The sequence below is a fragment of the Hyperoodon ampullatus genome (assembly GCF_949752795.1).
Source record: "Hyperoodon ampullatus genome assembly, chromosome: 8".
NCBI lineage: Eukaryota > Metazoa > Chordata > Mammalia > Artiodactyla > Ziphiidae > Hyperoodon > Hyperoodon ampullatus.
In genome coordinates, this window is record NC_136921.1 from 3114388 (window position 1) to 3142014 (window position 27627).

Sequence of the window (27627 nt, forward strand, 5' to 3'; positions counted from 1 at the left end):
CACCCCGGAAGCCCCGCTGGGAGGAAGGCAGGCCACCAGCTCTTCTCACTCCCCGAAGCTGAACATCTCGGCCTCTTTCTCCTTCCAGAAGGCGAAGCTCCGGTCGATGTAGCCACAGATGTCCTCGCTGTTGAAGCTGCCCTGCTGGGGGCCGGACCCCAGCCTCTGTGCCACGGGCCCGGGGCTGCCGCTGGGCCCGGCATGGGGCGGGGGCCGGAGCGGGGTCAGGCCCGACTTGAGGCCGGGCTCTGCGCCCCAGGGGAGACTGCGGCTGGAGCCGAAAAAGCGGGCTTTGATGTCCTCGAAGCCGTCGGTCCAGGCACGGCGGCCGGCAGCCACCTCGTCCGTCACGGCCTTGTGGAAGGCGCGCGCGGCCTCCCAGCCGTGGGCGCCGAGGTGCTCGAAGACCTCGAAGCAGAGCAGGTGGCGCATCTTACGCTCCTCAGCCGACAGGTCGCACTCCAGGAGCTGGAAGTAGCCCAGCATGAAGAGGTCCAGCGTGAGGCTGCCGTAGGGCACCGGCGCCCCGTCCACGTGGGGCAGGAACTGCTCGGGGGACAGGGGGCCGCGGGGCCGCCGGCTCAGCCGCCGCAGCTGCCGGGCGGGCACGTGGGCCAGTATGGACTTCCAGTTGCCCAGCAGGTGGGCGATGATGCTGCGCTGCTGCCACAGGTGGCCCAGCCGCGGGCTCTCGCTGGTCGGCGGGGAGGGCAGCCGAGGGCCCCCCGCCGCCTCCCGGCCCCGCGGCTCCACGCGCCGGGCCTCCATGGTCCTGCAGGCCGCCGTCTTCAGGGCCGGCGTATAGGCCGACTTCTTCCAGTGGCTGAGGAAGAGCATAACGATGCGCTCCTTGCGCAGGCTGGCCAGGTCAGGGCCGGGCACGGCTCCCGCCTCCGATGGGGCCTCCTCGCAGCTGATGCCCGAGTCGCTGGCCTCCTCCGCGTCGCCCAGCCCCGGCTCCCCTCCGATCGGGCCGCCGCGGGGCTGCAAGGGGGAGGGCCAGCAGCCTCTCAGGCACGGCCCCGGATGGGGCCCCAGCTCACAGGGGCCAGCGCTCCGGGCGCAGGGCCGGCCGGGGGCTGATTCGAAGTTGCCACGAAGTGTCTGCACCGACACCCCATACTCCTGGATCTCGCGCTGGGCCTCGCTCCTCGGAGGGCTGGCTGGGGCCTCCCTGTGGGCCTCCCTGTGGGCCTCCCTGTGGGCCTCCAGTGGGGGCCTCTCCTCGCCCTGCACCAGCCCGTTCACACCCTTCAGCAGCAGGGACAAGCTGCGCACCAGCCGGGCGACGTGGCTGCACCAGAAGGGCAGGGGCTGTGCGCCGGGTGTGGCCTGCGAAGCCCCCATGGAGCCCTCAGGCTCGACCTCGGGGCTGGGGGCTTCCTCGCCCTCCAGCCCGGGCGCGTGGGGCAGGAAATGGCTGTTGACAGTGATGCTGACGAGGGGCGCAGGCAGCAGGGCCTGTAGCTCGGCCGCCAGCCGGCCCAGCTCGCTCTCGTACTCCTGGCAGCGGCGCCGCAGCTGCAGGTCTGCGATCTGCTTCTCCAGGTACACCAGGTCGTCCTCGGTCAGCAGCTCCCCGAAGGGGCCCAGGATGGCCTGGTGAGTCTGCGAGTACCGCCAGGCCGCCTGCTCCGTGGTGCCTGCGCTCCCACCATCGTCCTGGGCACAGGGAGGGCAGCTCAGCGGGGCCACAGCCCACATGGCGAGTTCCTGCTGGACACAAGCTCCCCTGGGTGGCCTGGGCCCGGGTACCCCTGGGAACCCCAGCCCAGCCCCTGGACACCTGCTGGCCGCTGCCTGGACTCAGAGGGCAAACGAGGTGAGCAGCCAGCCCCGTTTCCAAGTCTGAGGCTCAGGGCGGTCACCCACCCTGGAGGGCCCAGCCTTCCCCTCAGAAGGGGTAAGGGGCCTCTGCTCCGCCACCCCCACATCCTCCTCATCTCCTCCGTGTTGACTTCTCTCTCCCCAGAGCCCCCCAACGCCTCCACAGAGTCTTCTGCGGTCGGACGGCGGCCCTAAGGATGGGCGGCCTCAACAGCTCTGCTCTCAGTTCTCGCAGCACGTGGCCAACTTCACCCCAGAACACCACCCCTCGGGGCTTCCCCTGGCACCAGGATACAGCTCTGCCCCCAGCGCTCACAGTTTGCGGGGGAGACCGACACAGAGAGCCTCCGAGCTGGGCTCCCTCTGGGTGCAGCTCTGTGCCCACCTGATTACTTCTCCGAGACCCCTGACGGAGGTCCCGCGTCTGCCCCATTTCACAGGTGAGGGGACTGAGTTGCCACCTGGTTGCCAAGAGGCCCGGGATTGTCTAGTGCCAGGTGGCACTCTGCACAAGTAAGTTCTGATTCCTCGTCCCAGGAGGCCCTGGGAGGGGAGCAGGCGCTGGGGGTGGGGGGGCAGCTGCTGCCCTGGGCAGTGTCCGGCCCACAAGGGTCGGCACGGGAACGCGCAGCCTACAGCCATGCTGTGACTGAGCCGATTCCCTCCCCCTTCGGTCTGTCCTTCCCGGTTCCCGGAGCTCTTCCCCATACCCTTGGCCCTGCCCCAGGGTCAGATTCCAAAGGGCTTCCCGGCTGCGGCAGGAGGCCCCGCCCACCCCTGCTTTGCTCCACCCTCAACCCCATGGGTGTCCATCCCGGACTTCGAGGACAGGCTGGGCCATTAGACCAGCGCCACCCAACACTTCTGAGCTGAGGGGATGGCATACCGAAACCTGCGGTGGCCATTAGCCACCTGGGGCTACGGAAGTGACATGTGGCTAATGCAGCTAACTGAGGGGCAGGGGGGTTATTTTTATTTCATTTAAATTCATTTAAATAGCCACATATGGCTGGCATTATTGTATTGACAGGGCAGCTCTAGACCAAGGGTGCAGAATACATCATTCAGACAAAATTGTATCCCTCCAGGATGACTCTACAACAACGGTCCACATGGTAGCCAGAGGGAGCCTGTTGAAATCCAAGTCAGATCACAGCCCTTCCCTGCTCAGATTCTCAACGGTTCCCACCAAGGTAATATCTGCCTGACCCCTCTCTGACCTCACCTCTGCCCACCAGGCCTTAGTCACTGCACTCCGGCAGTACCAGCAGCAGCATCCTCCTGCTCCTCCCCTGGGCCAGCCCATCCATATGCCTCAGGACCTTTGCACTTGCTGTTCCCTCTGCTCCCAATCACTTGTCCCACGTTCCCATAGGGCTCCCCTCTCACCTCCTTCTGGCCCCTGCTCAAGGCCACGCCCCAGAGAGGCTGCCCCTGACCACCCGGACGGAATAGCCCCTCCCCTTTTCACTGCTTCGCTTCTCTCCTTAGCCCTTGGAACCACCCTCAGCACAGCTGCCCAGTCACCCTGCCTTCCCTGCTGGAATATAAGCGCCAGGGGGGCGGGGCTGGTCTCCTTCGCTGCTGAGGACAGAGCTTGGCACACGGTGGGCACGGGATACAATCGTTAGATCCAAGAACATGTGGGGACCACATCGTTAGACATGAAGGGTTACAGGTGAAGGGACACAGCCCTCTGATCTGGTTCAGCTCCATGGTCTGGCAGAAGAGGAAGCTGAGGCCACAGAGGGACACGCAGTGGGGTTCCGGGTCTCAGGACTCGAGGTGTGTGCACAGGGACCCCACCCTCCACGTCCACCAGCCAGTACAAAGCCTCCTGCCCCCGCCTCCGCCCTCTACGCTCTGGTCCCACCCTGGCCCCGCCCACCTCCCACAACGCCCCGCCCCTCACCCCGTCCAGCCCTGCCCTCCAAGCCAGGCCCCGCCCCCACCCTCTCCCCGCCGGGCCCCACCTGGGCCTCTGGCGCTGGCGCTGCGCCCAGGCGAGCCTGCAGCTTCCGCACCATCACCTGCCGCTTCCACTCGGGGATGGGCCGGCCGCGCTCATCCCGCGTGGGCACCAGCCCGTCGAGGTCGCCCAAGGGCAGCCCGTCCAGCTGCAGCGCGACCAGGCTGTCCGGGGCGCCCCCCGCTGCCGTCTCCGTCCCCTGTGTGGACAGGCAGGTCGTTCAAGGCCCCTATGGGCCTCTGGTCCGGGAGGGAGCGGAAGGGAGGACCGCCCGGGGCAAGCGCAGCTGAGGGAGGAGGGGCGGTGGAGGCTGACCAGGTAGGGCAGGGGAGCTGACCACTAGCGGCACCCCCAGCCCGTCTAAGTGTGAGTCTTCTGAGGGCAGGGACCCCGCTGTGCCCTGTGGGACCCAGGCACGTTTTGGGAGGCTTGCTGGCTGAGAGAGGCAATCAGAGATTCCGCCCAGAGCATGCCATGTGGATGGGCAAACTCGTTTGGGGAACAGTTGCATAGACAGTCTGGTGGCCAATTCTGGACTGCAGGACTTGTCAGAGCCTTTAATGTGCTGTGTGCACTGACTCTACAAGGGGGCAGCGCTATGCAGCATTTCCCAAACTCAAAAAGAGCATCTCAGGGGCTGAGCGTTCCCAGGACCCATTCAGGGAAAGGGTGGGCTGGATTTAAAAGGGGCTGGTGCCCAGAAAGAGGAGAAGGAGGAGTGGGCCGCTGGGAGCCTCCCGAGGAGGAGAGCAGTGGGCACCAGGCCCACCTTTCCCATGGACTGATGCTTCCCTGTACCGTGACAGTAGCGTCTGTCAGGATGAGGGGCTTGGGCCACTGGGACCCCTTTGAATCAGAGCAGTGTCCCTCGTCTACTATGACGGGGAGACAGGTTGCTTCTGGCCTTGGAATCTCCATCTCCTCAGATGCCAGCCAGTCACCCCAGGGGCCTCCTGGAGGAAAGGGCCTGGCTGCCCCAGGAGTGACCTGGCTGGGGCCTATATAGGAGAACACGGTGAGAAGCCAGCCGGGCTTTGGCTGGGGTACCTTGGGAGACAGGGGTATGGCGGGGGCTCTCACCATAGGGACAGCTGTGGCACCGGTGGTGACCCTCGGGGGTGCTGTGCGGGTCACGTGCTCCCTCGGAAGAGGCTGGTCAGGCTGGCCGGGCCAGGCTGGGCTGAGAGACGCTGCCACTGGAAGGAAGGGGCATCTGGAGTCAGAGAGGTCGGGGGACAGGGAGCAGGAGACCCCGGACCTGGGGCAGGACCGGCCATCCTGAAGGACCACTGGACTTGGAGCCAAAGGCCCAAGCAGCTCCCTGCCAAGTGCCCTGGGACCTGGGCAAACTCATTCATCCCTGGTGTTCCAGAGGTGTCCTTGGAGCCCCCTCCAAGCCCTGCTGGTTGGGAACCCTGCATTTTACCCACCTCATCCCCTCCCCAGCCCCTCCTGTAGCCTACAAGGAGCTAGAAAGGGCATAGGGTTCCGTGGTCTGGGGATCTAATGCAGCCCCATCAGACCACAGACCTGTCCTTTCACTGCTCTTCTCTCCACTAAACACACACACGCACACACACACACACACGCACACACACACGCACCCCTACGTGTGACTGTATAACTACAGCCCATTCCATGAAGCATGCTAACCTTCACTGCACATGGGGCCTGCTGACATTTTTCATGCTCTTCCATACCATTTCATTTTGATAAGTGCTGTCACAGTTCCCTAACGGGTGGTGACCTGCAGTTTGAGGACCGTTCCCCTGCCCCCTGCTGGAATCTCAGGCAACAGCAGCGGACTCGGAAGGCCCCTTCAGACACAACCTTTGATTTCCCTCTGGACAGGCTGAGGCCCAGAGAAGGGAGGAGGCTGCCTGAGATCACAGCGGCAGGAGAGTCAGGCCGCGGGGGGTTCAGGGCTCACAGAGAGATGCCCGAGGCCTGGGCAGGAGGCTGTTTAATTGTGGTTATGGAACACGTTTGTCCTCACTTGAAAAAGGCAACAGGACAGTAAAGGAATCCTGGAAGAGTTGGGGTGCTGGCTCATGGGAAGGGGTGGTCCCAGCCCTGTCCTCAGTGTCCTGCGTGCCCAGCTGCCGAGTCTGCTGCCCCCCACCTCCCCCCGGCCCCTTTGAAGGACCTCGGAGGTGAGGCCAGGAAGGCCCACTCCCAGCACCCACGGCCCAGGCCAGTCCTCCCTGGAGACGTGTACGCACCAGTGCGATCCCCCAGACCTGGGCCCCCTCTTCGTCCATCCTCCAGGGAGTGCCTTGCAGCCGACAGCGGAGGAGGGGGGAACGGCGGCGGCGGCGGGGGCGCCATCAGGAGTGGCACCTGGGGGCAGACAGGCCTGGTCACTGGGAGGCCTAGGTGGGCCTCGACTTGGGCTCCCAGGTGGGGGTGGGAGGCATCCAGCAGGCTAGCCCTGGCCAGGTCTCCCTGGGGCTGGGGCTGTGCATCTGAACCGAGCTCAGAGAGGTAAGTTTGCGGGAGTGAGGCGCAGCGCCCCTAGAGGTTCCGTCCACCCCTCCACACTGGTGAGCAGGGCTCCCCAAACACACGCACGCACTTGTCTGAGGGCTGCCACCCCTCATCTCAAGGCCCGGCTCCCTCTGGAGGCAGCTTAACTCAGCAGCTCTGGGCTCTGGGTCAGAGTCCCAGTGCCCCCCTTGTGCTCACTCACCACTCCTTGGCCTTACAGGAGACACGTGCACACTTGCACACACACACACACACACACCCTCCCTGACTGTCCCCTGACTGTGCTGAGACACACTGCCCGGACCTGCCCCCTCCTTCAGCCCTGGGCATAGGGGAAACCACAACGAATTTGCAACTCTTCTCAGCCCCGTAAACAGTGCGGCCGTGTGACCGCGCCTCAGAGCAGAGGCGCTGTGCCCAGGACCCACCATGCAGTGTCTAGGCCACTCTCCCAAGGGCCACCTGGAGACAGAGACCACCAACATTGGTCCCCGGCAGCCTGGGGTCAGGGAGATCCATCAGCCCCAGTCTGCGGCTGCAGGGGTACCCGCATTTCAACCCCATGTCTTCCCCGGGTCTGGGGCGAGGCACAGACCTGGCCTTGACCATCTCCCCTGCCCCCAAGCGCTGACTGGTAGGCAGCTGGAAAGAATCCTCGACCTGGAGGTGCCACTGCCCCCTGCATCCCCCCCCAGCTGAGGCCTGCAAGGTCTCAGCTTTTGCATCTGACCGATGGGAGCTAAGAGTCGAGACTGGAGCGCGCAGGCTGCTGTGAGGCCGCAGGCGGTGACAGGAGCGGGACTGCCCTTGCCTCCCTGCCTCTGCCTGTCCCTCCCCAGGCGGCAGAGAAGTCCTCCAGGAGGACGCTGAGCTGTCCTCCAAGGACTCCAGAGCTGGGCTTGCTGCCTTTTGGTTTAAAGCTGAACGTCAAAAGGCTGGCCGGCCATCTTTCAAATCACGTGGCTCCCGGCTGAGCCAGTGTCGCCTGGATGCCTGAGAGCACACGGCCGCCCCAGCTTGGGTCCCCAGCCGGGAGGGCCATTCACGGCGGTCCCTCTGGGCACCCACCGCTGGCCGTCAGACCGAAGCTCCTCGCACCCCTCCCTCCAGTGGGTAGCTGCGGCGGAAGGTGGCCTCAGGGCTGCCAGGTGGGGCAGAGGGGCTGGTCCCAGCCCGCCGCCCCCAGGTGGGACGTGTGCTTTGGCACCGGCGCCGGCGTCACGCGTGGCTGGCTCGTGCCGCAGCTCTGTTGAAGGTTCTCCAGTCTCTGTCTTGAAATTCTTAATCAGTTGTTAACAAGAAGCCCACGTTTTCATTTTGCACTAAGCCCTGCACGTGATGTAGCTGGAGCTGCAGGGCCAAGTCCCCCGGCCACGCTGAGCGTCCCTTGGCTCACCCGTAGGTGGGCCCTGTCCCTCCCGCGGGCAAGGAGGCACAGGCATTAGGTGGCCTCCTCAGCCTGGGGGGTTCCGTCAGAAGAATCCCCGGCTCTGCAGCCACTGCCTCGGGCCCCTCAGTCGCATTCCTGTCCAGGACCCTCGGCCCGCCGGAGCCACGGGGAGGGGAACACAGCCCGAGCCCTCATCTGCCACCGCCCTGCACCTCATACCTCACTCTCTGCAGGTATCTGTGCCGAGAGCCCAGGAGCCCTGGTCCGGCAGGGCGGGGGGTGTCCGCCAGCCCCCAGCCGGGAGGACCTTCAGAAGCAGGCGCTGGGCTGTGAGCACAGGAAGCTGTGGCCGTCCTGGGCCGTCGGGGGCCGTCCCAGCTGCCGCCCCCAGGAGCTGGAGGTGTCGCATTAATATTTGAAGGCTGAGGTGTCAGGTGGCCCGGCGGGCTTGGGCTGGGTGTGGGATCCCTTACCACTGTGCTTTAACCCTCCGCAGCACAGGGGCCGGGGGAGCGGACCCTCGGGAGAGGTGGGGGAGACCTGAGATCCCTGGTCACGCAAGAAGAGACCACCCAGAGGACTCCCGCAGTACAGCCCCCCAGGCACAGATGGGGAAACCGAGTCTCAGAGAGGCAAGGGGCTTTCTCAAGGGCCCACAGCTGGAATGGGGCAGAGTTGGGACCAGAATCTTACTTGAGACCCCCCTCCTTGCTCCTTCCAGGACTGAGAGCCCCTCGAATCGCTGCTCCTTTTGTCCAGGGGCATCAGCAGTGCAGGAAGAGGCAGGCAGGCGGGGTCTCACGCCCCTACCAAGGATGCAAAGCCCTGGCTGCTCTTCACCCGGCTCTTCCTCTGGGCTGCCTCTGCACAGGAGGGACCCAAAAGGAAGAGCAGGCTGCTCGCGACTGCTACAGAATACGGGCCTTCCCAGGCCCAGGGGTCCCCGCCTGTGACACAAGTGTGTGCACGCAGCAGCCACCTGGGCCCATATCGGTCACACTGGGACTTGGAGGGGGAGGGGATCCGACAAAACACGATGCTTTCTCCCGGCCGTGTGCCTCCGACCCAGGAATCCCCTGTCTTCTTCCAGCGTCCGCAAGGCAGGAGCAAGTTGGCTTAGGAACTTTATGCAGGGTCGAGTCAGACCCCAGACCCCACGGCTGGCGCTGACAGTCTGATGGGCAAAGCAGGCTGAGTCCCAGGTCGGCCCCGGGCCCCTGCGCAGCCAGGACTGGGCTGTGAGGCTGCCACGCTCTCGCCTGCCCCCTGCCCCTGCCTGGCAGCCCGCAGCCCCTCCCCGCAATTGAATCTGCTCTCGGGCTGAGGGGCAAGGGCCTCCCAGTCCCTGCAGAGTGAAGGGGTCAGCTGGGGTGGCCGGGGCCCTCTCATTCTGGGGAAGATGGAAGAGGCAGGAAGTTGGTCCAGGGCCCAGGGGGATGGACTTGGCGCCAGTACAGTACCCACAGCCTGGGAGACCTCATGCCACCTGGCCCCTGAGGCTGAAGTCTGCTCCAACCCTCACCAAGGAGAAGCCTTGCGGAGTCACTCAGTGTCCCCCAGGTCTGAGTTTCTCTGCCTTTGCTGGGAAGATGAGGAGTTACTGAGGGCCCCTGGCAGGGCCTGGCACACTGTGGTACTCAGACCTCTCTACTGTTGTTAGCACAGTGGATTGATGATCTCTGCATTTCAGCCAGGACGGGGGTCGGCTGTGGTGTTTCCCAGGTGACAGGAGTATCCACATCCCCGTGTCCCTCATTCAGGCCCTGGACACTAACCGAATCTACAAGGACCCGAGGGAGTGGCAGATGTTGGGTCCCGACATTTGGGGTTCTGACAGCTGGGCGTGTGCTGCCCCCAAAGGGGGCACCTGGCCCTGGGCTGGTGCCCTTCCCACGGCCTGGCGTCTCGTTTTCTGTGTTTTTGATGAGATTTGAGCAGCACCATGCCTGCCATGCATTATACATCGAGGACAGCTGTGGCGAGCCGGGTTACAGGCCTGTAATGCCACCCGGGCCGAGAAAATCATGACCCACAGATGGGCAACGGCTGAGATTCGGTTACTGGCTGCACAGCCAGGCCCCGCCCCTCCCTGGGGGAGGAGACTGCCCAGGGGAGTCCCTTGCCCTCTCTGGGCCTCAGTTTCCCCATCTGTAAAAGGAAGGGGTCCTAGGGCTCTTCTGGACCCAGGGGAGGGAAATTAGCACCCTCTGTGTGCTCAAGGCACACGTCTACTGGCCAGCAAGGCTCCTGAGTTACATTATACAGATAAGAACATTGAGGCTCACAGACGCTCAGAACTGGGGGTGCCATCCGGCCGGGGAGACTCACTCCAGCTCTGGTGAGTGCTGAGTGCCGGGCTGGGGGCAAGCTGAAGGGCTGGGCTCCCCGTCCTGGGCCCCTCCTCACTGTTGCTGCCATCCAGCGTCTCACTCTAACCTGGCCCTGCAGCCAGGAGCCCAGCTGCCCGGCCCACTCCTCGGGGGTCGGGATGCAGGGGACCCCTCTAGCCGCTGCCCCATTCAGGTCAGAGAGGCCCAAGCCCTCACTGTGCAGAGGGGTACCCCAGGCCCAGGGGGTGGCAAGACTTGGTCAAGGTCGAGGTGGCGTGGCCGAGGCAGGGCCTGGCCTTCCCGAGCCTCATGGAGGCCCTGCAATGGGCAGCGAGGGAACCCAGGCCCTGCGAAGCCTCCCAGGAAGGGGGCGCCTCCCACAGGGCAGGTCTCTGCTCCCCGTCCAGCCGTGCCCCCCAACGCTGCCTCTCTTGGGACCCACAGCTCCCTGGGGGCAGAGGCAGGTGGCCGTGTGGAGAGGAAAAAGATGGCTTTCACCACCTCCTCTGAGCCCGACACAGGGAGAGGCCGCGCGGGCGACCTCTGGATATTGTGTTTCCATCAATACTGCATCAGGCGCACAGCTGACAGCCTGCCGTCCGCGGGGCCGAGACTGCCGGTGAGGCGGGGGCTGGCGAGGAGCGACTCCAGCCAGCCCCGGACGCAGTGGATCTCAGGGAGGTGGCCCAGCCTGCCCACACTCCACCACCGCAGGCGGGGCATGTGGATGGGCTGGACACAGCGGGCCGGAGGGCCGGGAGAGGAGGCTACACAGACAGCCCAGCCCGGCTTGGGGAATCCTGAGTGGAGGGGATGCTGCCTTGTATCCTGTGGTGACACCAAGGAGACCACCAGGACCAGGCGAAACTGCAGGAAGCCTGACATGGGCTGGTTCCCAAAACCCTGGGGGCTCAGGAGAGTGCCCAGAGCCTCCACCCCCCTAGGAGAGCTGGGCACAGTGGCCAGGAGGGGCTGGCAGATGTGCCAGGACCTGGGGATGGAGAGCAGGGGGCAGAGACTCTGCTTGGACAGAAGGCTCAGCCGTGGGCACCGCTATGTGGGCTGGGGACAAGCAGGGGACCCCAGCCAGAGGCCAGGCGGCACCTGCTCCCTGGCAGCCGAGCAGCTGCCCACCCCACCTCCAGGCAGGCCGGCCCCAGGGCCCACACAGAGGCTGGGGGGCCCAGGCGGCCAGGGCATCCCTGACCGGTGGACTGCAGAGCTCTGTCTGCTACACCAGGAACCCACTGAGTTCCCGCAACTTCTGGAACCCAAGCCAGAAAGACAACCCTTATCATACAATAGCCAATCGAAGGGTTAGTGAATAATCAGTACATTGATTACTTCAAGCAGTGAGTATAGTCCTGTTTCTGAAACTAGACACCAGGACAAACCAGGGCTCCAACTCGTGTGCCCCGAAGCACCCCTGGCCTTTGACCCAAGGCCGCCTGGGTGTGTCTTTCAGGCAGTGGAGACAAGAGGCTCTCAGTGGTGGTCGGGTGAGGACCATCCCACTGGCCCAGGGCCAGGGCTCAGCCTCAGTTGGTCGCGGATGCCCCGGGGGATGCCCCGAGGGAAAAGGAAGCACAGCAGCCGCGGGTGAGACCCGTTGTGGGGGCACATCACCCCTCTGGGCCTCGGTGCTCTCACCTGAAGGCAGGGCCAGGCGATCCCAGGGACGCCTTCCGAAGGGATGGCCGCAACAGAAAACTGCGGCATGATCTGCGCAGGTTGGGACGAATTGTCGGTCGCAGCCCGGGGCCTGGAGTCGGGGGTGGAGGCGGCGCGGGAGGGCGCTGGCCCTACGCTTCCCCACCACACACCCGCCCGGCCACCCTCACCTGTCCACTCGCTCACCCGCCTGTCCACTGCTCCACTCATTCAGCACACACGCGTGGCCCGTCACGTGCTGGGGGCTGGGACCCACGAGGTCCTTGCCGTTGCGGACCGAGGCCCAGCGAGGTCACGTGTCCAGATGGGAGGGCTGCACGGGGCTGGCCCGCCTCACTGGGTCACTCACCGAGGGCCCAGGCCCCTGCTCCCACCCCCGGGGTGTCTTCAGCCTGACACAGCGTCACCCAACAGCAGCCCTGGCCGGAAGCGTGGATCCCAGGTCCCAAGTGTGGTTGCTGTGGCCCAGGTGGAGGGCAGACCTCGGCCGAGGTCCAGCCACAGCCCAGCCCTGGTCCCGGCTGTCACGGCCCCGGTCACGGCCCTGGTCCCGGCACCGGCTCAGGCGCGGCCAGGACCTTTCCCCTGACGATGACACTGCGTACGCAGACGGCTCCCCAGCTACCCGCCGTCAGCGCGGCAGGGGTCTGTCACCCGGCCCGGGGGATGGGGACCGCGAAGCTTACCGGCCGGCTGCTGTCGCGGAGGTACTGGGCGCAGTCGCGGTGGCCGTGGTACTCTGCCAGGTCTGCGGCCGTGTAGCCGTCCTCGTCCCGCAGGGCGGGGTCCACGCGGTGGGAGAGCAGGGTCTGGCAGCACTGCGGGGAGGGCGCACCCGTGGCCGCACTGCCGCCCCCGCACCCCCAGCCCCGAGCTGGGGCACCGAGCCCGTTAAGTCCGGGGCACGGCCTGAACCCGTGCCCGGACCCAGGCCACCCTGCCCGCGGGCACCGGCATGCCCCTGTCCCGGGCGGGAACCCCAGGCGCCCGAGCTCAGGAGCTCATCAAGGGCCCAGCTGGCCAGTCAGCGACTCAGCCGGATCCTAGCCAGGCAGCCTGATCCCGACTTTGTCCTTGTAACCCTTGCCTCGGGTTCAGATACGGAGCCGGTTTCCATTTTTACAGCGACCTTTGGAGGTGTGTGTCATTTTCACACGAAGAAACCGGGATGCAGGAGGCTAAACAGCGTGGCTCCACCCCCAGGACTCCGGGCCTGTGCCCTCGACCACCTCACCCTGCCCACTCCTTGGCCTCCCGGTCAGGCCTGGCACTCGATGAGCCAGCGGGGAGCTCTGGGGGCTCCCACCCTCCTCCTCTGTGTCTCTCTGTCTGAGCACACGGCTCCACCAGCCACACGCGTGCTCCCTCCTTGGTCACAACGGGCCTGGGCCCCCTTGTCTCCCTCCTGACTGGTCCTCTGGGCTCGTGTGAGGGGAGCTGGGAGGAGAGGAAGGCCTGGAGGCTCAGAAGCTGGGAGGAGGGGGAGGACGGAAGAGAGCAAAGCGAGAGGAGATCCGGGTCTGTGAAGGGCCCTTTGTGAAGGAGGCTGCGGTGGGGTGGACGGGGGGAGGATACAGGGCGCTGCAGGAGCCGGCTGTGCGTCCAGAGCGTGGTGGTTGGTGGTGGGGTCACAGTGGAAGCGGAGTGGAGCAGGGGGCACCGGAGTGTCAGGCCTGGCCCCAGATGGGGCGGGGACAGCAGCCGGGGGAGGGAGGGGGGAGGAGAGAACTTGCCCTCATAATGACGGCGATTACTGCTGGCAAACGATGGTGACCCATCTGTGAGCAGAGGGTGGGTGGTTACAGAGGACCAAGAGTTAGGTCTGGAAATCCATGACATAGCCGTGCCAGCGGCAAAAACAGGCGGGCAGACGGATCCGCGTCAAGGAGTAGAGAACCAGGCAGGTAACACCAATGCACTCTCCGGAGTCAACGTAAAAAATGGACTAAATGTGAAAGGCACCTTCCTAGAGCATCAGACAGGCAACAAGGAAGTGAGGACTTGTCAGACCAAGCTCGGGAGACAAGGAAATCCCGAGGGATAAGCCCACCACTCAGAACAGCTTTCGCCCTAAGAGCAGGCTGACGCAGAAGAAATGGCTGTAACCAGAGCAGCTGTGTCACAGGCTCACGAGACTAGGGAGACCAGCAACAGCTCAGGGTCCACCGCAGGCTGGGCCTCCACCCTCAGAAAATGGTGAAGCAGGAGCCAGCCTGCCCTCTGCTTCCCGTCACGCGGGTGCCCCAGGAATCTCAAGCCCGGATTGTGGACTAAGATGATCCTGACTCACAGTTCCCACATGTGCCTGTCAGCCAGAAGCAAATAAGATGTCACCTAAGGCCATAAATAATGATGTGCAGCATAGAGTCAAACCAAACCAGGAGCACAAGGAAATAAGATACCAGAAACGAGAACCAGAGGACCCAACACACAAAGAAACAGACCCACCAAGTCCTGAGAAATAGCAGACGGTAACACAGCTGTGCTCACTGCTTTCAAAGAAGTAAAAACCAAGCTTGAAAATTTAGGCATGGCATTGTAAATTCTAAAAAGCAGCACAGATTTTAAACCATCAACAAAATGAAAAGACAACCTACGGAATGGGAGAAAATACTTGCAAACAATGTGACTGACAAGGGGTTAATATCCAAAATATACAAAACAGCTCATACAACTCGACATCAAAAACAACCCAATCAAAAAATGGGCAGAAGTGACTTCCTTGGTGGCGCAGTGGTTAAGACTCTGCACTCCCAATGCAGGGGGCCCGGGTTCGATATCTGGTTAGGGAACTAGATCCCACATACAGCAACTAAGAGTTCACACGCCACAACTAAGGAGCCCTCCAGCCGCAACTAAGGAGACCACCTGCTGCAACTAAGACCTGGCGCAACCAAAAAAAAAAAAAAAAGGGCAGAAGACCTAAATAGCCATTTCTCCAAAGAAGACACACAGATGGGCAACAGGCACATGCAAAGATGCTCAACACCACTAATTATTAGAGGATGCAGATCAAAACCACAATCACCTCACACTGGTCAGAACGGCCATCATCAAAAAGTCTACAAACAATAAATGCTGGAGAGGGTGTGGAGAAAAGGGAACCCTCCTGCACTGTTGGTGGGGATGTAAATTGTTACAGCCACTATGGAGAACAGTATGGAGGTTCCTTAAAAAACTAAAAATAGAACTACTATATTGACCCAGCAATCCCACTCCTGGGCATATATCCGGAAAAATGAAAACTCTAATTTGAAAAGATACTATCACTTTGAATTACTGGTTTCCTCATTAATTAATGAATTAAATAAAAATGTTTGACACAGGCTCATTTTATAGTTGAATGAAAGTCATGATTACCAGCACTTTAAAAAATTATCCTTTAACATGTGGAATCATTACAAATTCACAGTTAAAAATCAGACAACTGGGGCTTCCCTGGTGGCGCAGTGGTTGAGAGTCTGCCTGCCGATGCAGGGGACACGGGTTCGTGCCCCGGTCCGGGAAGATCCCACATGCCGCGGAGCGGCTGGGCCTGTGAGCCATGGCCGCTGAGCCTGCGCATCCGGAGCCTGTGCTCCGCAACGGGAGAGGCCACAACAGTGAGAGGCCCGCGTACCACAAAAAAAAAAAAAAAAAAAATCAGACAACTGAAGACTCAAACATCAGGTTCAGCATTGCCATTGGTGATGTCATTTGCTCAAATAGTGATAATTTTTGGTAAAGTGCTAAATAAAACAAAATTCTATCTTCCCTCAATATATACAGGTGGACCATTCTTGGAAATCTCTTATGTAGGTTAAAACTATGAAGAAACATTGTTGTATGTGTACGTATATTTGAATTTAGGTTCTAAGCTTAGATAATTACATGTACTTGAGTTAGGTTCAAAGCTCAGGTAACTATGAACAGGTTTTCTACCTACATACATGTCCGATCCATTGGGAAGTTGCTTGGGGCACAAGACCCTTGCTCACTGTGCAGGACTGTTCTGGAATAGCGGGCCACCCGGCCTCCCCACAAGAGCATCCCAATCGTTGTAACAACAGAAACAGCCCTGAAATTTCCAAAACCGGCCACTCATCTATTGCAGATATTCTCTGGTTCTCGAATCCTTGGTCACATACTAAGCAAGTGCTCAATAACTCTTTGTTGAATGAGTGAGTGTCTGCATGAAGGAAAGCGTGGACATGAATCGTTGACCATTAAAAACTCTAAAAAATTAGCCAGCACAGAAAGTCGACAGAGGCAATTGTCTGCTCGGAACGCCTTTTTGGGGACTCACAATACTCAGTAAAAATTCTCTCTTGAATTAGCAGCAATGTTAAGCTAGGTAGAGAACTACCAACGAGTTTTAACCGCATATCTAAACCTTGAAGGGACCTCGCTTGCACCTGTCTTCTGCCGTTTCCTCTTCAACCTCATCAGCAAAGCCCCAGACCACACCCCATCTTATGGCAACTTCCCGGTCCACAGCGAGCCCTCCTCCAAACAGCAAAGAAATCATATGCCCTCTTCTCGGGATCCCACAGCAGCTCCCAAATGGCTCCTTACACAATATTAAACCTAGTTCAAGGTCTTCCACCACTGACCTCTCACTACAAGCCCCAGCTTCTACTCTCCACTCTGTCCTAGCACTCTGAGCACTTATAACCCTCTCTCCCTTGCTAGAAATCCTGCTCCCTCTGACATTCAAATCACTGCTTTAAGAATGACCGTCTTCCAATAAACTCTGTGTCAGTAACTCAAAAAGAAAAGAATGACCATCTCTATGAATTCTTTCTAGATTAGCTCAGCTAACGCTACTCACATAGATGGTTCTCAAATTTTACATATATTAGAGTCACCTGGGGAGCTTTAAGAAGTCCTGATATGTGAGCTCCCTAGGACCAATTAAACCAGAATCGCTGGGGTAGGTGGAGCTCGAGGATTAGAATATTTTAAACCTGTTCTGGAGAGTTCTAGTGTGCAGCCACGTTTGAGAACCATTACACTAGTGCTATCTACCACACTTAAAATCCTAAACAAAATGTTAGCAAATTAAATTCACCTATGTATAAAAGAGATCGTTTTTCATGACCAAGTTGAGTTTACTCCAAGAATGCAAGGTTGGTTTAACATTCTAAAGAGTAATCAGAGTAGAAAGCAAGGTCTTGAAGAGATAGTTGCACACCCATGTTCATTGCAGCATTATTCACAATAGCCCAAAGGTGGAACCCAAATATCCATTGATGGATGAATGGATAAAGACAACGTGGCATAACATACTGTCGAATATTATTCAGCCTTATAAAAGAAAGAAATCCTGATACATGCCACAACATGAATGAACCTTGAGGACATTATGCTAAGTGAAATAAGCTGGTCACAAAAAGATAAATACTGTATGATTCCACTTGTATGAGGTCCCTAGAGTAGTCAAACTCATAGAGACAGACAGGAGAATGGTGGTTGTCAGGGGCTGGGGAAGTGGGGATGGGGAGTTGTTGCTTAATGGGTACAGACTTTCCGTTTTGCAAGATAAAAGTTCTGGAGATGTGTTGTACAACAATGTGCATCTATTTACACTTCTGCACTGTATACTTAGAAATGGTTAAGATGGTCAATTTTATGTTATATGTATTTTTTACTCAATTAAAAAACCAAGTAATCAGTGTAATTTGTGACATAAGAAAGACTGCCATATAGCAAACCAAAACACAAACTAAACTATCATCATCCCCCATTGGGGATGCTAGGGCACCAGCTCATTATTCTGAAGTTTTGTTTTTAAAGGGTGTTGGGGGGAACTGTCACAGCTCGGGGGAGCCTAAGGAGACAAGATGATGAAATGCCATGTGGTGTCATGGAAGGGATCCTGGGACAGGAAAAGTACATCAGGTGAAAAGTAAGGAAACCTGAATGAAGAATGGACTTTGGTTAATAATATTGTATCAATTTTGGTACATTAATTGTGACAAACATACCATGGTAATGTAACTTGTTAATAATAGGGGGAAATGGATGTGAACTCTGTGAGAACTGTCTGTACTAGTGTCTCAATTTTTCTACAAATCTAAAACTCTTCCAAACTATTCTAAAATAGAATTTATTTTAAAACGAGGTTTGGTGTGCAGTGGGAATGAAGCATTATCCTATATTTCCTGGATGAATATATTTCTGGAATTGCTAACAGATTAAGACCCAACAGACAAATCAATAATGTGTGGACTTTGCTTCGCTCCTGATTACAGCACAAGCAGGGAAATGGATATTAGATGGCTATTAGACAGACTGGATATTAGATGATATTAAGAAATTATTGGGGGCTTCCCTGGTGGCACAGTGGTTAGGAATCCGCCTGCCAATGCAGGGGACACAGGTTCGAGCCCTGGTCCGGGAAGATCTCACATGCCACAGAGCAACTAAGCCCGTGCGCCACAACTACTGACCCTGCGCTCTAGAGCCTGCGAACCACAACTACTGAGCCCACATGCTGCAACTACTGAAGCCCACGTGCCTAGAGCTGGTGCTCCAGAACAAGAGAAGCCACTGCAGTGAGAAGCCCGCGCGCCGCAACAGAGAATATCCCCCGCTCGCCACAACTAGAGAAAGCCCACGCTTAGCAACGAAGACCCAACGCAGGCCAAAAAATTTAATTAATTATTTTTAAAAAGTAGTCTAATAAATAAATAAATAAAAGAAATGATCATGAATTATTTTTAGGCGTGATAATGGTTTGAGGTTGTGATAAGAAACAAAGGGAGTCTTCGTCTCCTGGAGAAGTCCACTAAAGTATTTATGGATAAAAAGATGTGCCTTCTCTGACTTGCTCTTAAATAATAGTGGGGTGGAGGGAATGGCCAAGAAAGGCCAATGAGCTGAGGCAGGAGGCTCGTGCTCTTGTGTGTTTAGAGTTTTCATAACAAACAGATTGAAAAGGAAAGCAGTTCTCAGCTTTGAGGCTTGAGCTATTTTATTTTCGTATTAAGGGAGGGTGAGGAGGTGGTGGTCTCTTGGCTTATCTGGTGAGCTTCTCGGGCTCCTATAGACTATTTCACTTGAAAAAGATGATGCTGCTTAAAAATAGAGTTTTTAGAGTGCTGTTCCAGCCACCCTCCCGATTATGGAGCCGGAGGCTGGGAGACGGGCGGCTGCCTGAGCCACACTGCAATGGCTCAGGGCTCTTCAGGCCACCAACCGCCTGCGGGGACACGCCCTCCCCGCCTCCCACCCAGGGGCACCTCTGGACTCCCCATCCTGTCATCTGCTCAGCTTCTTCTTCTCTCGTGTCCAGGACAAAAGGGATGACTGTAGGGGTAACTGCAGGCTCTTCCTCTTCTCTGAGGACTGGCCTGGCCCGGACTGAGGTTCATGCCTGCCCTTCCCCTCCCTCTAGATAGGGGCGGATTGGGGGCATTGAGCCAGGGAGGGCGGAGTGGTGTCTTGCAGGGGTGAGAGGAGGGGGCTGGGGTGGAGGGGTGGAGAGCAGGAGGGGCCCTCAGGACTCCTGAGAGTCAGAGGAAGACAATTTTCAGCAGCACTGCCTTGAGCTGGATTGGGTCTCTTTCTGATTCTTCAAAAGGACCATGTGGGGTTTCCCTGGTGGCGCAGTGGTTGAGAGTCCGCCTGCCGATGCAGGGGACATGGGTTTGTGCCGCGGTCTGGGAAGATCCCACATGCCGTGGAGCGGCTGGGCCCGTGAGCCATGGCCGCTGAGCCTGTGCGTCCGGAGCCTGTGCTCCGCAACAGGAGAGGCCACAACAGTGAGAGGCCCGTGTACAGAAAAAAAAAAAGGACCATGTGCCTTCCCATAACTCTTGGTGGCTGCCCTGTGCTGCTTTTACACAACGCTGCTCAGACTGGGCACCAGGAACACTTTGGGTTCCAGCTGGAAACAGCTGTCCAGAATGTAGGCCCAAAATGGGATACTCGGTCGCACCTCAGTGAAGCCCTCCCCCTTGACTAGCCTTTCCTGGACCAGGAGCACATTTCTCATGACTGCAGATGCAGCAGGCTGAGCCCTGGGGGCCGTGGAAATGACACGGGAAAGCCCGGGAGACGTCATGGGATGAGCTGACTCACTTCGGAGCCCTGCTGTGTGGGCCTGGGTGGGGCAGGTAGAGGAGTCAGCCTGTGCATTCCCCTCAGATGCAGCCTTGCCTTTACAGGAGGTCAGTGGGCAGGTGATGCCAGTGCGGGGCCAGTGGCTGATGGCCAGGTCTATTCCCAGCGTTGGACCTTAAATATTTGAACACCATCCCTGCCTACTCTGGATTTCTGGATGCTGTTTCCTGGGAACTGGGCCATAGGAGCCCCCCAGGTCTATCTGGATCATAGCGAAGGGGCTAACCTCACAGCAGCCAAAAGGCCCTCCGGGGAGGACCAGCAGGAAGACCACTCCCTGAGCGGGCACCCAGGGAGTCTCTGTGCGAAGGGAGGGGCCGAGAGCACGGATTTTGTTCCCCGATAGATCAGAGTCTGGATCCTGGGCAAGTGACTGGCCCTCTGAGCCTCAGTTTACCTGTCTGTAAAAGGGGACTAATAACATCTATTCTACAGGGTTGTGGTGAGGGTTAAATGACTTATTCACAGGAAGCCTTCCAGCACTGCTGGCTCTCGGGGGCCCCCCAGCCCCACCGTGCATCCTCCCCCGGCCCCTGCCTCACCTCCATTTGCCCGTTCTCCGCTGCGTCATGGAGAGGGGTCCCACCCCAGGAGTCTCTCATGATGGGGGCGCCCATCAGCAGGAGCCGGTCTAGAATGGGCGTGTGGCCGCCTCGAGCGGCAAAGTGGAGGACGGTGGCCCCCTCGTTATCCCGCGCCGTCAGGCCGATGTCCGTGAAGGTGACCTGAGGGACGAGGAGGGGGGATGGGCCAGCTGAGGCTGGACGGGGGTGACCACTCCTACCTCGGGGCAGGAAGCCCTGGGACAGAGCTGGCTCCTCTTGGCGCATCCCGGGCAGCACGGGAGGAAGTGAGCTCGGGGATTTTGCTGGGAGGCTCCATGGTCCCCAAATCTGCCCAGCCCTGACCCTAAGCGGAACACCCCCAGGGGCTGGTTTCACATATCAGATAAAGAAATGCCTTCGGGCAGCACCTAAGGGACAGTACACAAATGTTTGCTGATGAAGGGAGGGAGGGAGGGAGAGAAAGGACATCCTGGCACCAGGCCTGTTTGTACCCTGATCACGTCTCCAGCACGAAGATGCAGGGGTGCTGGGAGGTGGGTCCTGAGCAGCCTTCCTCATGGTGGACCCAAGCCTGGTCACCCTGTGGCTTGGGCCCCGTCCTGCTGGCAGCCACATGAATGACTTCCGGCTGGCTCTCCTCACGGGCCCTCAGCTGCCCCTCTGTGAGGGCACCAGTGGGCTCTGGTCCACGGCACCCGGCCAGGCCTGTGGGCACGCAATGGACTGCGTGCACCCGGGGCAGCCGTGTGACGGTGAGACGTAAAGGGCTCTTCTTCCGCCTTCCTGATAGAAGGGGCTGGGAGATGTGGGGTCACCCCCTTTTCTCCCTCTTCCTGCCTTGAACGCGGCCAACTTTCACCATGAGAGAGAGGCCAGGAGAACAGCAGAGATGCGACCCAGTGTCAACGGCCTCTAGGTGGGAGGGACAACCTTTTGTGGTTTAGTGCACTGGTCACTGCAGCCAAATGCTGGCTGATCCAACATCCAAACGTGTCTGTTAGAAAAAGGACAGTGAACCGGGAACAGAGACCCTCCCATCGGCCAGCTCCCCGAAGGGAGGGGGTGCCCGGCGCTGAGTGGGTGAGCCAGGCTGGACGCTGGCCCCTCCCTTCTCGGTCCATCCTGCAGGAGGCGGGGATGGGAGTCACATCTGGAAAAGCCTTTCTGGCCCTGGGACCCCGTGGCCCCAGCTGTTTCTTCCCAGGATGAGCCCCTGTGGGGCTCCATGGGACTCGGTGGACATTCTTCCCTCCTGGCACCCCCGCTGCTCCGAGCTGCTTCTCCTCGCCCTGCACAGCCCAGTGCCTCACTCGCACACCGTTTGCTGAGCACCTGCTGTGTTTGTGGCCCTGCGGCCAGAGATGACCAGGACTCAGGCTCCCGCAGGGCGAGGAGTCCAGGTCTGGGGACAGGCACATTTCTGGGAGGCCAAGATCTGAACTACAGTGAGGGGACATAAGGACAACTCCACCCAACGGCCCGGGCGGGGCCAAAGACAGGAAAGTTAGGGCAGCAGGAGCCGCAGAGCTTTCTCCTGCGAGAGGAGCTGGCCGTGTAGGAGGGGCTGCAGCGAGGGGGCCCAGGAGGGGATGCAGCCCGGGAGGGGACGCAGCCTGTACTAAGGTGCGGCTGCCTGAGGGGCTAAGGCCAGCCTGGGAGATCCAGCAGTGAAGGGAGGCTGGAGGCAACTGCTGGCGGGCTCTGAGGCCAAGGTGAGTGGCTGGAGGCCAGATTCCTTCCCTCCTTCACTCACTCATCAAACATCTCTGGAGCCCTTACTATGTGCCAGGCACAAGGAATGCAGCAGCAGGGCTGCGCCACCGCTTCCTGGAGCTGCTGGAACTTACAGCCTGGGGTGGGAATAGACAACCACCAAGATGAAGTCAGACACAACGTTTATCAATGTTGGTGCAGGAAAGACAACAGGAGAGCAGGACGGGGCGCTGGGCCAGGCGGCTGCCATCCTGAACAGGTGGACGAGGGATGCAGTGGGGGGGAGGCACACCTGGGCGCTGTCACCAGGCAGAGGGTGCAGCACGCGCAAAGGTCCCTGGGGCAGGGAGGCCGGCCTGCTGGAGGGAGGGCTGGAAAAGCAGGCCCAACGCGAAGGGAGGGAGGTTCCGAGTGAGGAAGGGCTCTCCCTTCTCCACCAGTGACCTGCGTGACCTTCAGAGATGCCAGCAGACCCTGGCGCTCCCAGCTCGCAGCCCTTCGGCGGCTCCCCAGTGCCCCAGGAAAGAGCCCAGGTCCTCCCGGGGCCTCGGCCTGCCTTTCCGCCTCACCCCGCCCCACGGGCTCTCCCAACTGTGACTGAGCCGGGCCCCCGCTCCTCCAGGAACCTGCTGTGGGGCCCAGCCCCTGCCCAGCCACCTCCCGCCCAGCCTCAGGTCCGCCCCTTCCCAGAGAGACCTCCCCACTCTGAGACGTGGCCGGGTCTCTGTAATGGACCCTCAGAGCTCCCAGACCCCCCACCAGGCCAGGTGTTTGGTGGCAGAGCCGGGAAGTCCTCAGCCCTGGAAGAAGTCTTGGCGGAAGGCATCCTCCCGAAGCTGGGTCACTCTGTGTTCCTTCTGGAAGGAGGCCTGGGTGACCCTTCCGTGGGTCCAGAGGGCAAGAGGGATGGGGTCTGGCCCTGGGCTCCAAATGGCCAGGGCCAGGCACTGCCTGTGCCAGGCGGAGCAGCTGGGTGCCACCGACCCTGAAAGCACCCAGGAGACCCACCAGGACTCCTGGGGGAGGGGCAGGAGAGCCCCCAGGGGGCCCTGCACGCGCCCACGGCCCTGCAGGGGCTGACTTTCAGTCCGCAGCCACCTCCAGTCAAAGCTGTGGGCTCCGGGCTGCACCCCGGGGCCGAGACTGGGCCTGGCATGTGGGTGCTCTGAGCCACGGGCCGGACCATCTGCTCCCCTAATCACCGTGTGGGTCCTCGGACTTCCTGCGGGCAAACTGAGACCCAGTTTGGGTGTGCCGCGCCCACCCCAGCCGGGCGCCACTCGCTCGAAGGCGGTTCTGCAGGCGAGGTGCCAGCCTTCCCGGCCCTCCCCTGCCCGCGCCCCCGGCGGCCGCTTACCAGCCAGACGACGAGCGAGTAGTGGCCGCGGGCAGCGGCGGCGTGCAGGGCGCTCATGCCGTCGAGGGCGCGCAGGTGCACGTCGGCGCCGCAGTCCTTCACCAGGAACTGGGCCAGGTGCAGGTGGCCCTCCTGGCAGGCCAGGTAGAGCGGGGAGGCGCCGCTGCGCGTCCGCCGGTTCACGCCACTATGGGGGAGGGCGGGGTTCAGAGGGCGCTCGGCCCGGGGGTCGCGGGGAGCCGCTCCAGCCAAGGGCCCAGATCGGGAAGGGGCGTCCCGGCACCTGGCTGAGCTGTTGCGGCCACCCCGCTTCCCGGCTGAGGTGAGGGGCCCAGTCGGCCACCTGTAGCGTTGCACAGGTTGCGCATGGCGCAAGGGCACGGGGTCGGGGGTGAGGTGGGCACGCGCCGCCGGAATCCAGCTTCCTCTCCCCCACACCCCCTCTCCATCAAGATGTTCGCGCCGCCGGGGGTTGGCCGGCAGGGGGCGCTTCTTAGGGGGTGACTAGCCCAGCAGGGCCTGCAGTGGATGGGTCAGGGAACCTCCAGAGCTGGGGGCCTGATCTGTACAAGGGGCCAGTGAGCAGGACACTAGCCCTTCTGTGGTGCCCAGCCCTGGCATCAGAATTCCAGGCCCCCACGTGGGTGGTCTGGGGCAGGGTCGTCAGATTTCCTGCATCCGGCTTTGCCTCTATGGTGCTGCAGGTCCAGGAGAGTTCTTGGTCCCCAGAGCAGCCCCCTCCCCAAACCAGACTCGCCCTGTTGACAAAGACTTCACCTCTAGGTCCTGTGGTCGGTGCCGGTGGGAATGTGGGCCCTGGGGCGGGGGACCTTCCCGTGTGCTTGTGTGTGCTTTAATGTGAAATCTTCCACTTTTCAAATGACAGAAACTGCTTCTAAAACTGCGGGTCTAAGAGACACTCTGTGGCCGGCCGGGCCCGGGGCAGCTGGTGTGGACGCTCTGGGGAAGATCCGCAGAAGCGAGTCCCGAAGGCCTTTGCCGAGGGGTCGGGATGGGAAGGCCCAGGAACAGGAACACTGTTCCACAGCTGAGCTGTCCGGCCTCGTCCGGAAACCACCGTGGGGTGACCAGGACAGCCAGCCGGCCAACAAGAGGCCCCGCAGAGGAGAAGGGGTGTGGTTACAGAGGCAGGCGGGTTTGGGGGACAAAGGCCAGGTCAGGTGTGGGGTGGACACGGAATCTCATCCCCAGCCAGGGCAGTAGCCCTGAGAACAGACGGTGGGGGGCAGGCCTCGTGCACGGCCCCCTAGATGGCCCGTTGTGTGCCCAGGGTATCTTCTGTGGCGGCAAGGACCACAGCGGTGCCCACGACGGGGAAGGGGAGTCCTGCTGCCCCCTGCCCCCACCTCACCAACCACCAACTCCAGGCGGTGGGACAGCGGTTCGCAGTGTCAGGAACAGGACAGTGTGGAGGGAGAATTCAGGCCGACCTGATGGGGCCCCCAAGTCCACTGCACAGCCTCTGCTCCCTTCGGGTGACCTGAGGGGACCACCTTCCCAGCCAGGGGAAGCCGGGCCCTGAGACGCCCCCAGGCAGGGCCGGGAGCTGCCTGAGCATATAGAGCGCCTCCTGCTCTGACTGCTGTAGCAGCTTCCTCGCCGTTCTCACTGCCCCCTCCACGCTCCGAGCCTCACCCCGAGCCTCACCCCGAGCGCTCTCCGCCCGCGCCTTGGCTCCAGACTTGTCCCTCCAGACTCCCCCTCCCCCAAGGCCCGCCTCCAAGGCGGCAGCCCCTCCTCCTCCGCCCCCTCGGTGCGGCCTCCCCAGCACGTGCACCCCCCGGACTGCCCAACAGGCGGCGCTGCGGCTCCTCACCTGCCGTGGGCGGCCGTCAGGAGCTTCAGGCAGGTCAGGTCCCCGCTGACGGCGGCGTGGTGCAGCGGCAAGGCCCCCTCCAGCGTCTCCAGCGTGGCCGCGTGGCCTTCTCGCAGCAGCCACTCCACCAGCACCGGGTGTCCGAAGCGGGCGGCCAGGTGCAGCGGGGAGACGCCCGAGGAGTCTCGGTCCTACGGAGGCACGGACGGGGAGGTGAGCGGACGGCGGGCCCGGACCCAGCCCTGCCGGGCAGCACCAGCGTGACCAGGGCCAGCCGCCCAGGACCACAGCGCCCGGGACCCCGCCGGGGAGCTTCCGCCCCGCCCCTCCCTCCAGCGTGCTCCATCGCGGGGCGTGGGGAGGGAGGTCTCTGGGACTGAGCCCGGCCACCTGCTCGAGGTCGGCGGCAGGGCCAGGATCAAGCCCAGGCCTTTTGGGTCCAAGTCCCTGATCCTGAGCATCCGAGCTCCCTCCCCTTCTCTGCTCGCAGTCAGAAGGGCTTCCGCTCGCCCAGCTGCGCCCGCGCTGGGCCGGTGGTCTGCCCCGTGTCCAGGGCTGCATCTCTGGGCCTCTGCCCCACCCCCACTGAGCGCCCACCCGCCGGCCCCCGAGTCCTCTTGCGGGACCCTATCCACCGTGGGCCTCTGGCAGACCTGGGCGTTCTCCCAGGCACAGAAGTGGCCCCGCTCCCGCCCTCGGGGTTGTGGGAAGAGCCGCTGAGGATGAGGACGGCGGCTCGGAGGCTGTTGGGACACTCAGGCTGTGACCGCTGAGTCCTCCCCATCCCGGACCGAGCGGGTCACGGTGATGCCCCCCCCCCGGCTCCGGCCTCTGGGAGGACGTCCTTACACCGTCAGAGCTGGCTCACCGACCACCCGTGGTCCTTCACCCTCACACTGAGCACCCACCGGGCCGGCAGGAGAAGGGAGAGGAGGGCCGGGTAGAAACGAACCTGACGAGACCGTCACTGAGCCCTGAGACTCTTCTCTTTACATCAAGGTTCTCGTCCCACTGCCCCCCACAGCTGCGCCTGTGCTGTCACCCACCGGGGCCCCCGGGCGTCCAGGACGGTGCCCACAGCTCCCGAGCCCAAGTGCCCACCTTGCTTCTCTTCGTACGGACCCTTTTCTAGACCCTTCGGAAACAGGCCCCACGGATCAGGCCTGAAAAGGGCCCCGTGAGGTCGCCACTGGCAAGGCCAGGCGCTCCTGGGTGGGACGCGGGGAGAAAGAACAAGGGTGGCCACTCTGCTGGGCGCTGGGGAACGCGAGGGGGTTTAGGAGGTGCCCACTTTGGGGGCGGAGACAGACGCCACTGACTGTGCCGTGGGGCTCGCGTGGTGACTCCCCGAGAGGAACAGCCCAGGGCCGAGGTGCCCAGGGGAGGCCGAGGGCTCCGGATCCGGCTCTCGGCTCACGCCTCCCTCGATCCCCATGAACACGGGTCCCCCAGCAGCCACCGTGCCCGCTCGGCTCACCTGCAGACCGCAGCCCCCTTCGCGCACCAGCCAGCACAGCTCGGCCAGGCTGCCGGTGGCGGCGGCGTCATGCACCGGCGTGGCCCCGTTATGGGCCCGCTGGTTGCCGGGCAGCTGGGCCCGCTGCACCAGGAACTTGACGCAGGCCAGGTGGCCGGCCCGGGTGGCGTGGTGCACCAGGCCAGCCCCCAGGGCGTCGGTGACGCCCGGGCCCAGGGCGCCCGCCTCCAGCAGCCGCTCCAGGGTGGCCAGGTCCCCATCCTTGGCGGCCGCGAGCGCCCGCTGCTCCTCCATCCGCCCGGCCGGCTCTCCTCGACTCGCGCACAGGCCCGGGCTTCCTGTTTCAGGCGTGGACGCAGCTCCCGGCTCCGGTTACCTGATAAGCAGCGCAGAGGGCAGATGGGAGGCGGCGGGGGGTGGGGGGACGGGCCTTGGGGACCGGGCCTCCGCAGCCCAGCCCCAGCCACTCCCGCGGAGCCCGGAGCTGTAGTGGGCAGAGGGCGTGGGGGAAGGGCCCACACCGGGTTTGGGTTGGGGATGGGCGCTGGCCCAGGGGCACTGCCCTGTGCTGGCCCATGCCTCCTTCTCCCGTGGAGCGAGGGCTGGGATGGACTTCCCGCGTCGAGCGGGTGTTCACAGTGACCGTGTCCTTTCCAGAAAGTGGTAGGCTCCTGAGCGTCTGCTTCCCCCAGGCTGGGGGCAGCCGCCCTGAGGGCTGTGCTGGGCCACGGGAGGCCACCTGGGAGACCCTTCTCACAGGAGGGCAGACCCATCCAAGTGGAGTCCTTCCTGGGGACCTTAAGTGTTTGGGACGTGTTGTCACCCACTGGGAGCTGGGGGCCTGCCTGGCCCCTGGGAAATCTATGCTGGATCCTGGCCTCAGCTGGCCTTGGAGGC

At 61.4% G+C, this 27627-nt stretch overlaps 1 protein-coding gene across 1 annotated transcript; it reads right to left on the reverse strand.

Annotated features, from left to right (window-relative positions):
* Positions 1-45: 45 nt before the first annotated feature.
* ESPNL (espin like) lies at positions 46-27134 on the reverse strand (the record flags this gene model as incomplete). Its single annotated transcript, XM_079709715.1, has 9 exons — positions 26731-27134; positions 25254-25444; positions 23417-23603; positions 20323-20505; positions 12361-12492; positions 6019-6136; positions 4877-4986; positions 3801-3995; positions 46-1662 (listed from the first exon to the last, which is right to left on the reverse strand). The coding sequence occupies exons 1-9, from the start codon at positions 27022-27024 to the stop codon at positions 46-48; spliced, it is 3027 nt and encodes a 1008-aa protein (XP_079565841.1). The 5' UTR covers positions 27025-27134.
* Between the last annotated feature and the right edge of the window lie 493 nt (positions 27135-27627).